This window comes from Rhincodon typus, chromosome 24 (assembly GCF_021869965.1).
Source record: "Rhincodon typus isolate 14 chromosome 24, sRhiTyp1.1, whole genome shotgun sequence".
In the NCBI taxonomy this organism is placed as follows: Eukaryota; Metazoa; Chordata; class Chondrichthyes; order Orectolobiformes; family Rhincodontidae; genus Rhincodon; species Rhincodon typus.
This window is the reverse complement of record NC_063355.1, coordinates 41,862,923-41,876,025: the sequence shown is the minus strand read 5'-3', so window position 1 is coordinate 41,876,025 and position 13,103 is coordinate 41,862,923. Positions and strand designations below refer to the sequence as shown.

The following is a 13,103-nucleotide window of genomic DNA, read 5'->3' as shown; positions in this document are numbered from 1 at the left end:
CAGGAACTCCCCACCTACGTCTGTGACACCACCCACGCCCTCCACCTCCTTCAAAACTTCCGATTCCCTGGTCCCCAACACCTCATCTTTACCATGGACATCCAGTCCCTGTACGCTTGCATTCCCCATGCAGATGGCCTAAAGGCCCTCCGCTTCTTCCTGTCCCGCAGGCCTGACCAGTTCCCCTCCACTGACACCCTCATCTGCTTAGCCGAACTTGTCTTCACCCTTAACAACTTCTCCTTCAATTCCTCCCACCTCCTACAGACAAAGGGGGTGGCCATGGGTACCCGCATGGGCCCAAGCTATGCCTGGCTCTTTGTAGGATACGTGGAACAATCCCTCTTCTAAAGCTACACTGGCCCTATCCCCCACCTCTTCCTCCGTTACATCAATGACTGTATCGGCGCCGCCTCGTGCTCCCACAAGGAGCTCGAACAGTTCATCCACTTCAGTAACACCTTCCACCCCAATCTTAAGTTCACCTGGACCACCTCTGATACCTCTCTGTCCTTCCTGAACCTCTCTGTCTCCATCTCTGGCATCCACCTGGAAACCGATATCCATTTCAAGCCTACCAACTCCCACAGCTACCTAGAATAAACCTCCTGTCACCCACCTTCCTGCAAAAAGGCCATCCCCTATTCCCAATTCCTTCGCCTCTGCCGCATCTGCTCCCGAGATGAGGCATTCCACTCCCGGACATCCCAGATGTCCTCGTTTTTCAAGGACCGCAACTTCCCCTCCACAGTGGTCGAAAACACCCTCGACCGCGTCTTTCGCATTTCCCCCAACTCATCCCTCACACCCCCTACCCACAATAACAACCAAAACAGAATTCCCTCTTCCTCACGTATCACCCCACCAACTTCCGAATCCAGTGCATCATCCTCTGACACTTCCGCCATCTGCAATCTGACCCCACTACCAAAGACATTTTTTCCCTCCCCACCCTTATCTGCTTTCCAGAGGGACCACTCTCTCCGTGACTCCCTTGTCGGCTCCATACTCCCCACCAGCCCCACCACTCCCGGCACTTTTCCCTGCAACCGCAGCAAGTGCTACACCTGCCCCTACACCTCCACCCTCATGCCCATCCCAGGCCCTAAGAAGACCTTCCACATCAAACAGGTATTCACCTGCACATCTGCTATTGTGGTATACTGTATCCACTGTTCCCATTGTGGCCTCCTCTACGTCGGGGAAACCAAGCGGAGGCTTGGGGACCGCTTTGTGGAACACCTATGCTCGGTTCGCAACAAACAACTACACCTCCCAGTTGCGAACCATTTCAACTCCCCCTCCCACTCCTTGGACAACATGTCCATCCTGGGCCTCCTGCATTGCCACAATGATGCCACCCGAAAGCTGCAGGAACAGCATCTCATATTTCGCTCGGGAAGCCTGCAGCCCAAGGGTATCAATGTGGACTTCACAAGCTTCAAAATCTCCCCTCCCCCGACCGCATCCCAAAACCAGCCCAGCTCGTCCCCGCCTCCTTAACCATTCCTCCCACCTTAAGCCCCACCCCCATCTGCTACCCACTAACCTCCTTGACCTGTCCGTCCTCCCTGGACCGACCTATCCCCTCCCTAACTCCCCACCTACATTCACCTTTACCGGCTCCAACCTCGCCTCTTTGACCTGTCTGTCTCCTTTCCACCTATCTTCTCCCTTATCCGTCTTCTATCTGCCTCCCCCACTCTCCGTATTTATTTCAGAATCCCCTTCCCCTCTCCCATTTCTGAAGAAGGGTCTCGATCCGAAACGTCAGCTTTCCTGCTCCTCTGATGCTGCCTGGCCTGCTGTGTTCATCCAGCTCTACACCTTGTTATCTCAGATTCTCTAGCATCAGCAGTTCCTACTATCTCTGTAACAAGGGTAGGAATAAATGGATTATTTAAAAGTTGGCAAAAAATTATTGGAGTGCCACAGGGATCAATGCAGGGGCCTCAATTATTTACAACTTAAATAAATAACTTGGATGAAGAGACTGAAGATATAGTTGCTAAATTTGATTGACTTTTGATTTGATAATGAAAGATGAGTAGGAAAGCAAATTGTGTGGAGAATGTAGAGTCTACAAAGGGATATAGCTAGGTTCAGTGAGTGGGCAAAAAGTTGGTAGTTGCCGTATAATATGGGAAAATGTAATCTTGTCCACTTTGGCAGGAGAAGCAGCGAGGTGGTATGTTATTTCAGTGAAGAAAAATTGCAAATCTTTGTGGTACGGAAAGGTTCTGGATGTCCTGGTACATAGTTCACAAAAAGCCAGTATGGAGATACAGCAAGTGATTAGGAAGACAAATAGACTGTCATTTTATTGCAGGGTGGGTTTGGGATGTTAATGAGGGGAAGTTTTGCTATAGTTTTATAGCATTTTGTCAAGATCACATTTGAAGTACTGTGTACAGTTTTAGTCTCGTCACTTGACAGGATATAATAGCACTTGAAGGCTGACATGACTGATTTCTGGGATGAAAGGGTTATCTTATTGGGAAAGGTTGGACAAATTGGACTGGTATCCATTACAGTTTAGAAAAATGAGAGATGATCTTGTTGAAACATTCAAGATCCTGAGGGGGCTTAACAGGGTAGATGCTCAGAGAATGTTCTCTCCTTTGTCAGAGACAAGAGAACAGGGGACACATTTTAAAAGTAAGGGGTATCCCATTTAAGTTGGAGATGTGGCAATATTTTTTCTCTGAAGGTTTCATCTGTAGAGTTTTCTTCCCCAGAGAGCAATGTAGACAAATTGATTAAACATTTTTAAGGGTGAATTGGACAGAATTTTGATCGAGAAAGGGTGTCAGATGGCATGTAGATAGCTGGGAAAGTGGAGTGGAGGCAACAATCAGATCTGTCTCATGTCAAATGATGGAACTGCTTGAGGGGCTGAATGGCCTTGCTTTTCTAATTGGTGTGTTAAAAATTGAAAAGTTAATGTGATTGAGCCTAGATATTGTTAGGAGCTCCCTAATGAGGTGCTGAATCCCTTCACTTATTAGAATGTATCATTCCTTGGAGGTGGAGTCACAGGTAGACCGGGTGGTGAAGAAGGCATTGGTCAGAACATTGAGTATGGGAATTGGGGTGTCATGTTGTAGTCGTACAGGACATTGGTGAGGCCACTTTTAGAATATCGTGAGAGATTCTGGTCACCCTTCTATAGGAAAGATGTTGTTAAACTTGAAAGGGTGCAGAAAAGATTTACAAGTATGTTGCTGGGACTGGAGGTTTTGCATTATAGGTAGAGGCTGAATAGGCTGGGGCTTTTCTCCTTGGAGCGACGGAGGCTGAGGGGTGACCTTTTCGAGGTTTATAAAATCATGAGGGGCATGGATAGGGTGGGGGAGTCCAAAACAAGAGGGCATGGGTTTAAGGTGAGAGGGGTAAGATTTAAGGAGGACCTGAGGGGTGTGTCGCTTTTCACACAGAAGGTGGTGCGTTTGTGGAACGAGCTGTTAAAGGAAGTGGTGGAGTCTGGTACGATTACAATATTTAAAAGGCATCTGGATGGGTATATAAATTGGAATGCTTTAGAGGGAAATGGGCCAAATGCAGGCAAATGGGACTAGGTCAGATTGGGTTGTCTGGTTAACATGAGTTGGATCGAAGGATCTGTTTCCGTGCTGTAAGGCTCTATGACTCTTGCCTGATAATTAATTCGTACATGCTATATTTGAAGCTTATTTCGATTGTAATAATTTATTCAAATGGTAGGAAAGCTTGCATTAATTCCACCTATAGGGAATAAAGTGCAAATGCATAACCAAGAAGACTTTTAAGTCATTCACCGCAGGCTTTTAATAAATGAAGGTGTAATGTAGTAATAACTTTCATTTCAGGGATTTAGCCCATGAAATGGGACATCCATGGGCTGAATACTGGGAATTTCTTGGCTGTTTTATTGATCTTGCGGCACCGGAGGGAATTCAAAAAATAGAAGACTATCTGAGTAAAAAAGCTGAACAGGAAGGTGGAGACATTTATATCTGCAATAGATTCAGAAGTCCTCCACCAATTGGTAAGTGTAAAAGTAATTTAGAATCAAGGGAATTATAGCACAAAAATATTGTGTCCATTGTCCCAGAGCCAATACCAGCTCTTCCACATGAATGATATACTCCTAATTTGAGTAGGCCAATACATTAGCAACTAGCTGCACGGAGTTAATTGAGAATCCAGATGTTATTAATTGCACTAGACGCCATAGAAACAGCAACACTGTAATATTTCAGCTCCCCCATCCGCGTAATGTGAATAACTATTGGAGGCCAGCCAAGGGAAACAAGCAGATTCAATATCTAGCTGCTTGAACAGAGTGTGTCTCCACAAGGGGATAACAGCATCCAACCACACTGTGAATGAAGAGCTGGGGTGGGGTCTGCCGTTTCACTGGAGAGTCAACATTCTCAGCAGTCACTCTGAAGTTATGCCAATCACATATGTTGGCCTACTCCTGCTCATATGTAACAGTGTGGAAACTGCATTAAGGTGGTTTCTGCATTTCATGGTAGAATTTCAAACTTCAGTGAAAGAAAAGATTGCAAATATTTGCACCCCTAAGTAAACGTATATACCTAAAATACATTTGCCATTGTGTTTTTTTTTAAACTGAAATCTGCATCACCATCACCACCCATTGTTGCTCGGTGAGCTATATGTACTGGCTCACTTTGTCTAACCTTGTTCTCTGTATTATCTTTAATCTTTTATATTTTTCCTTTTCCAATCTCATTTTAAATTATGTAATCTCAACTGCATTAATCATTCTACCTATAACATTCAAGATTCTAATAGCTCCCTTTGTGAAAACCTTGCTTCCAATAATAATCTGCTTCTCATTATCTCACAAGCCAGATGGAAATAACCTTTCTCTCTTTATACAGGTATTTAAGATTTATTTTGAGACCTTTCTAAGATTAACTCCTTTAGCTTCCATTATTCTAATGAAAAGTTTAAAGCAGCATTTAATTAAGATCTGCATATTTCAAGCTTTTTGTGTTTATATAAGAATCTGTCGATGCAAATTTGAAATTTGTTCCATCAAACCATTCAAAAAATAAATCGTGAATCTTTTCAATTGCTGGCAGAGTAATTGTGACTGAATTTATGTAGATCCTTTACTAAAACCAAGGAAGCAGATTGGCCCATACAGAAGCAATGTATAATGCAATTTAATAAAGTCTACTGTAAAATATAGCTTTAATGTCTATTGTAAAACACATGCTCAATGCATATTCCCTAATTTCTAAATAAAGATCATATGTATTTTCTAGCGTATACAGTATGTACTACTGTTCTGAAGGGAAAAAGAATTCTCATGAAATAACAGGAAATTGGTTTCCTGTTTCAGTTCTCTGTGTAAGAAGTGGCAAAGTGGCTGAGTTGTTAGTACTGCTGCTTTACAACACCAGGGATCTGGGTTCGATTCCTGCCTCAGATGACAGTCTGTGTGGAGTTTGCATGTTCTGCCTGCATCTGTGTGGGTTTCCTCCAGGTGCCCCAGTTTCCTCCCATAGCCCAAAGATGTGCAGCTTAGGTGGATTAGCCATGGGAGGTGCAGGTTACAGGGATAGGGAGTGGGTCTGGGAGGGAAACACTTTGGAGGGTTGGTGCAGACTTGATGGGCTGAATGACCTGCTTCCACACTAGGGGTTCTATGATTCTAAACAGCTAGCCATGTTAAAGATACCAACATGCTGCAGAGGTTGCTACTTTCAAATCCATACCACTTTTCATTTTTAACATTATAAATAGCTACTAATAAAAACTTACTTCTGTGAACACAGACTCGACTGAAGTGCAAAGAAAAGAAATTTCAACTGTTAAAATACAAGCTACAAACGTTTATTTGAATTTTTTTTTTGCAACTGTGGCTATTTGTAAATTTTTAAAGGGCTGGCAGTTAGTACAGTGGGTTTGGAGCATTAACATGGATGAGGTTTATTACAAGGTTCTAATTACAGACCTAGTCAGGGGATAGGTTTACCTAACCCCTGGATTAAGGGTTTTAGGATTCTTTCAGTGACTGAAAATTGCAAACCTTAGCTATGGTGAAAGACATCCTGTAGAAGCACAGTGTTTCCACATAGAACAGAAATGGAATGAGGGCAGGTCAATTCAGTTGCTCCCTTAAAGCACTTGGTGGTTAGCTTAGTAATGATTAATTTCCTTCTGTTATTTTATGCTGTGTAGTTTCCATGGTGAAGTTTAAATTGTCTTATTCAAAAAATTAACAAAGGTGAAGAATGTTAATCTTCATCAATCATAAGTGCTTAGCATTTACAGCATAGAAATCAGCCCAACAGATTTGATGGTTTATCACCCCCACACAAGCCTCTTGACACTTTGTCTCATCCTGTCAACATTTCTTCTGATCCTTTCTCCCTCAAATACTTGACTTCCCCCTAAAAATATCCAAATTATTCACCTTAGCCATATCATGTGGTTGCGAGTTCCCCATTCTTATCGCTCTGATTTTTAAAAGGGAATATTGATGAGGAATAATAATTAAAGTCTTTATGCTGGAAAAATGCAATCAAAACTTATTATTTTCTCCTCCTACAGGTAAAACTAATAAGTACTGCAGCTCAATCTCTGGTACTTTTTTGGATGATGACCTTAGTTTAGAAGAATTAAAAAATAGACAAAATGCTGCACTGAAAGTCAGCATGTCAGTGGTTAAATCTGGAACCAGCTCTGGTGCCATTGAAGGAAATGGATGCCATATACTTCCTGTGCAGCGCTCAACAGACATTATTGATTCTACAAACAATCTAAATAAACCTGACATGGCGATCTCAGCCAATTTAAATGGGGTCTGTTCACCTGTTGGTACTGAAAATCCTAGAGGGCAATGTTCTCGTTCATTTACCATGTCTGGATCAAAAGATATCCTTTCTCCTGTTTCTAACCTCATGGCTGAATTTGAAAAACTTTCACTCTACGATGATGAAGAGAGAAATTTGCTTTCAGCGATGAATGAAGTAACTGGAGAGTTCATGGGCAGTAATGTGTCAGGATTGGTAGCTCAAGAAAAAAACTCTGTCTATGACCAGGATGTTCACTGTAGTAAGAGTGATCTAATTGAGAGTGATGGGGTGACTGAAAAAGAAACCAAGAACGAGAATCTGTTACTCACTCCCGACCCGAAGCAGTCTGTGATAGAAGATGGTGAAATCTCAGATTTATTGTCAATATGCACATCGAAGGTAGCAACTTTACAGCTCAAAAATCAGAAGAACTATGCACACAGTGGCAGCCAGGCCTATAGGACAGAGAGTTCTCCTACTTTGGAGAGGGAGGTTTTTGTACATTCTTCAACACAGGAATCCAGTGGATCTCAAGACCAATTGAACTCGAGGACCACTATGCATTTGGAGAATATCACCGGCAGATCCCCAGAAGACATGCAGCACCTTCTTCCCAAGCACACCCCAGGGTCTTTAAGAAGAGGATCCTCCAAGGGGATATTTCTGGTTGGGTAAGGAACTGATAATATATTAGACCATAAGATATAGGAGCAGAATTAGACTATTTGGCCCATCAAACCTGCTCCGCCATTCAATCATGTATTTTTCAACTCCATTCTCCTGCTTTTTCCCCATAATCCTTGATCCCCTTACTAATCAATAACCTATCTATTTCTGTCTTAAATACACCCAATGACTTGGCTTCCACAGCCCTCTGTGGCAATGAGCTCCACAGATTCACCATCATCTGGCTGAAGAAATTCATCCTCATCTCCATTCTAAAGTGTTGTGCCCTTGTGTCCTAGTCTCTCCTAGTGATGGGACCGTCTTCTCCTTGTCCATTCTATCCAGGCCTCTCAGTATTCTGTAAGCTTCAATCGGACTGCTCCTCATATGACAAGCCTTTTATCCCAGTTTTTGTAAATTTCCTCTCGACCCCCTTCAGTGCCAGCACATCCTTAGATACAGAGCCAAAAACTGCTCTCAATATTCCAAATGCACTCTGACCAGCCTCAACACTACATTTCTACTCTTGTATTCTAGCCCTCTCAAAATGAATGCTGACATTGCATTTGCCTTCCTAACTGCCAACTGAATCAGAATGTTAAGCTTAAGAGAATCCTGACCTAGGAACCATGTGCTTCAGATTTCCAGACTAGGTTTCATAAAAGAAACATCAAAAATTTACAGCACAGAATAAGGCGATTTGGCCCATTCTGCCTGTACTGGCAGAAATAACAAGTGTGATGGAATACTCCCCACTTGCCTGGATGAGTGCGGCCCCAACAACACTCGAGAAGCTTGACACCATCCAGGAGATAGCAGCCTGCTTGATTGGCACGACATCCACAAACATTCACTCCCTCCACCACCGACGTTCAGTAGCAGCAGTGTGTACTATGTACGAGATGCACTGCAGAAATTCACCAAAAATCCTCAGACAGCACCTTCCAAACTCACGACCACTTTCATCTAGAAGGACAAGGGCATCAGACGTATGGGAACATCACCACCTCCAAGTCACTCACCATGCTGACTTGGAAATATATCACTGTTCCTTCACTGTCGCTGGGTCAAAATCCTGGAATTCTCTCCCTAATAGCATTGTGGGTCAACCTGCAGCGGTTCAAGAAGGCAGCTCACCACCACCTTCTCGAGGGCAACTAGGGATGGGCAAGAAATGCTGGCCAGCCAGCGATGCCCATATCCCACAAATGAATAGGAAACAAGACTAAAATGATTTTGAGCTTAATCCCACTTGTCAGCTCTTGATTATAGGCTAGCAAATTATGACATTTTTGAATGTGTGTTCATGTATTTTTAAAAATGTCCTTTCCACCCATCCAGGCAGAGAATTCGCTCTGGGTGAAAATGTTTCTCTTTCGTTCCTGTCTAATCCTTTTACCAACTACTTCAAATCTGTGTCCCTGGAAATTCATCTCATGTGGTTGGGGGTAGGAGGTGCCAACGGAGAGAAGGAGAATGGGTCCTTCCTATTCACTCTGCCTTGCCACTTCATAATTTTACGTGTGTGAATATATGAATGAACATGCATTCTCTTACTGAAGTTATGGATTATGTGAGCAGGAATTTGGGCTTAATATTCTCCTATTATGTTGGAACACTGAGTCTGTATGTAGTGTTTGTAACTGCTACTCAACCCAGATTAGCAGGTTAATTTTAAAGTGAACGCTGACCACAGAAATTTTCTCAAATCAACTACAAAATGTTTCAGCAAGCGTGAAGTATGTTTTTACAATTTCTTTTGCTGGAAAAACAAAATATTGTCAATGTTCAATGTGGACTGTCAAGAACACTGGAAATGGAGTTGAAACTGAACAAAATGTATCCAGATAAATGGACAGCATTTCCCTGCTGACTTGGACTGATGGAGGAAAAGTCCAAGATTTTGCAAGGTGTGTTCACTGATGGAAATTTTAAAAATATAAAAACGCCATGATGGTGCTGTGGACGGTGGATTAAAATGAGATATTAGTGAGAACTTTATTTCTCATGTGGCCCTTGGTATTGTAAGTACAAGTAAAACACTCACTGAATATTGTGATGACAGGTGTCTGATTTATATATATTATCTTTTTTTTTTGTTAGAGTTTCAAATTTTAAACCAATGGCATATGAGTGTTGATCAGTTCTTGTGAAGGAGTTTGGAAATTATCTACGCCAGACATTCCAGAACGATGATTATTAAACCAATACCTCCTGGAATGTTCATGGAAATTTGTTTGTACTGAGGGAGTTTACAACCAGAGAGAGAACACTTTAAGTGATTGGCTTAGCAGCAGATGTTTTCTCAAAAGTTTAGTTCAAAAACTTTTGTGCAATTCAAAGGAGACTTGACTGGGGTCAGAAGCAAATATAGGACTTCGCAGAAAAGGAGATTGTTCAGTGCCATTAAGAAAATAGGTTGTTTTAGATTGTAGTTTGTGAAACTTGCAGAACAGGACTGTTTAGTTAGAAATCTGCATTGGTTTTTCAAAGCTGAGAAAGTCTAAGATCTCCATTGCGTGGGTGTCCAAAGAAAAGGGTTCACTGTTCACAGAACTATAAGTGAGAAGACACAATTAAGTCAAACTTACAGATTTGACAGGGAAGGCGAGTGTTTCTGGATTTTGAGTATCTGTTCGTTTTGATGTTAAAATCAAAACTGCAACCTTGTGTCTGTTTCAGTGAAAGACTGCCTGTTTAAAGAAAAATCAAAGTATGATCTATCAAGCCGGATTTCATTTGAGTTGTGACCTAATGCAGTAGTAACATCAGCTGGGAACATAAACATGTTTACAGTGAATAGTGTTTAATTCCTCAGCACTGACTGTGCTAATTCTGATTTAAGCAAATAGTTTGCCAGAAAAATCAAATATTTGGCTGCAATTTTAAAGTAGTGATTTAATCTGGACTAGAGCTCAATTGTTACCAATTTATTCATGGAAGTATTTTCTTTATTTAGGTATTTATAATAGCATTCTCCCACTGTAGGAGGAATGGATTTTTTCAATGCAAATTATATCAAGTAATAAATAATTTAAAAAAAAATTTCCTGAGCCACTTCCCTCAATTTGGAACCAGTCATAATGAAAACTTCATTCCTGGTTCGTAATGAGTTACTGATCTGAGTCCAGTTAAGTCTTTCCACTTGGCTTGAGCTCTTTGGGGCGGGGCAGGAGAAACATCAGACCAGGTTTCAGCTTTGTCTTCCTGTGCATTTACTCTTCCAGGAAACTGGTACAGGTCTATGTTATCAGGCCTATATATGATGCCTTGAAGAATAAAAGAATGTTCTTAAACACCTGGAGTGTTGTGGTTTTAAATTGTTTAGAGCCAATAAAGTTACTGGTTAACATTGAAGCATATACAGTTCTGTTTCTTTCCCTCCCAGAGATGGACCAACGAAGCTTGACAGTGATGTTTTAGCTGCATTAAATGGTGTTGATATTGATCCTCAGATGTTCCCATGCTTAAGTCAGTGGAAGAGCAGAATGCAGTTCTACTCTCCGTCAGAAATGCAGAGGTGGGTTTTGAAAGCAAAGAAAACCTCACACACTGAGTTGGAGGAAGATCTTATTACGGTGGCTTAATCCTTTTGATATCTTCAAAATTTGTAACTAATCTGTACTGCTTTAGTATATCTGATGATATGATGATGCCATTGCCAAGGAGGTTGTAAAAGTGTATCTTGTTGAGTTTGTACAGAAAAAAAGTCATGAACTGATGTGTTTTTCCTGTACATTTGTAATTTCTACTTGAAATATCACTTTTTTTCCATATTATTCTTGGAAAGTGAGTGAGTCTGATGCAACTCAATACTTGTCTTAAGATAGTAATGGCTAGCCTTCAGTTCTGGATTTTTTTCAATGGGCATTAAAAGAAAACCCCAACATGTGAACTGGAATTGAGTGCAGGGCAGACCAAACCTGCTGGTGATGTTCCCACCTTGCAGGACATTAGTAAACTTTTTTTTTAATCATTTGCTGTCTTTGGTAGACACTTTTATTTCTTGCTGCTGCCATCCTAGACCAGATTATCTGAATTCCGTTTTAATTCTTAACTTGGTAGTCTTTTGGATTTTCAATCTCTGAGTGACACAAGTAAGTACTAAAACCAAGCATTGCCTAACTCAACTGTATAGTACATGGAACTTAACTATCAGATTCTCTCTGAAAGCTCAGTATCAAGTCATACAGATCAAAACTTCAGGTTCAACGCTGACTTTGCCCAGGAAGGAGAATGGTCCTGGTTTTGAATGCTGTCTGTTGGAAAGTTTTGCCTGTGTGACATTCAGGCAGAATTGGGTAATCTTTGACTGCCCAGGATCAAGCAATCTGCTGACTTTCATGGTTTAGGCTCAAGGTGCTAGAACAGGGTTTCCCAGAGTGGGTTGAGACCTACAGTGAGATTGGCTGCCAAAAGTTTGGGGTTACAAGCTAAGGCAGCACTAGCTTCATGAAACTTGGACTGAGTATTAACAACTGTGTTGCCTCTTTAAATCACTGCGGTTTTTTTAATAGTGGGAATGGCCTAACAGGTGAATCCTTGAGCCTGAATGCAGTATTGCAAAACACCTGTGGCAGAGGAAGTGATTTTCATGTTAAAATTCTGTGGACTAAACCAAATGTTGTTACGATATCCCTAGTTCTCAGGGCCATTGTAGTCTCCAAGTGCCAAAATGGGGTCACAGGCCAAAAGTTGGGAAGCACCATGATTGAATTGCTGGCGCCTATCCATCTGTTTCCCAATGCTGTCACCACTTCCAGCAGAGCATAAGAAAAGAAATTATCTAAAAGAGAGAAACAGTCTTTTGTGTTTTGAGCAGAATGTGTTGAGAAACATGTGTTTTACATGAGTTATTGTAACCCAAGCATTGCCAAAAGGATTTAATTAAAACATATCAAATATTTGGTATAGAATATGTTACTTTGAGCATTTTGTTTCTGAGGCTATATATTTAAGATTTGCACCATTGTTTTAATGGTCCTCCAGTGGAGATAGCTGTGTATTCCAGTACAGCAACCAGCATTACAGTTTTTGTTGGGCAGAAAATTAGAATGCAATGTTTATGTTAATCCTGGTCCAAGTATGGCATTTTATGGTTATTATAGATGTTCCCCTGGGAACTGAACTGTTATGATGAACAGCAAATGCTGGATACAGATTGTTTCTGTTTAATGTTGAACAGTGCGACGTTTTGTGTAAGCATTGAACCATTTTACAGTAAAGTTATTGGCAATAAACCTGTAATGCTTTTGTATTACTTTCTCAAAGTAATCAAAATTATACCGCAAATAATTTTATTGTGTACAGAAAGAAGTGTGGTGTTTTGGCATCATTCATGAGCTATTTAAACCCACTTAAACTGAGGTTCCTTCTGTCTTTATGCATTTCAGAGGACAGGAATTCCAACAGTGTTGAGTGTTAGTTTTAGATCACATGCGCAAATTCTTAATGAGCATGAACAACTTGTATTCCCTCTAATACCGGTCGTGCACTTGAGGCCCTGAATAAAACCTGAAGTCTTCCAATCAGACAGGGTGGAAAATGTAGAGGCAAATCACATGTAGTCCATTGGCCAGTATTTACATAAAGTCATGTTTAGAATTTATAAAGACTAAT

The 13,103-nt window shown here is 41.3% G+C and overlaps 1 protein-coding gene across 6 annotated transcripts in view; it reads left to right on the top strand.

Annotated features, from left to right (window-relative positions):
• The window catches only part of ankle2 (ankyrin repeat and LEM domain containing 2), a 56,460-nt gene that overhangs the window by 41,309 nt on the left and 2,048 nt on the right, over positions 1–13,103 (top strand). For 2 of the 6 annotated variants that reach the window (XM_020534285.2, XM_048611417.1), the window contains 3 exons: positions 3,849–4,027; positions 6,574–7,489; positions 10,873–11,004. In XM_020534285.2, the coding sequence (XP_020389874.1) occupies positions 3,849–4,027; positions 6,574–7,489; positions 10,873–11,004 (1,227 nt within the window). Of the gene's footprint in view, positions 1–3,848; positions 4,028–6,573; positions 7,490–8,825; positions 10,420–10,872; positions 11,063–13,103 lie in introns of those variants that run through there. The other 4 variants (XR_007264655.1, XM_048611414.1, XM_048611416.1 and 1 more) reach the window with 4 other exon arrangements.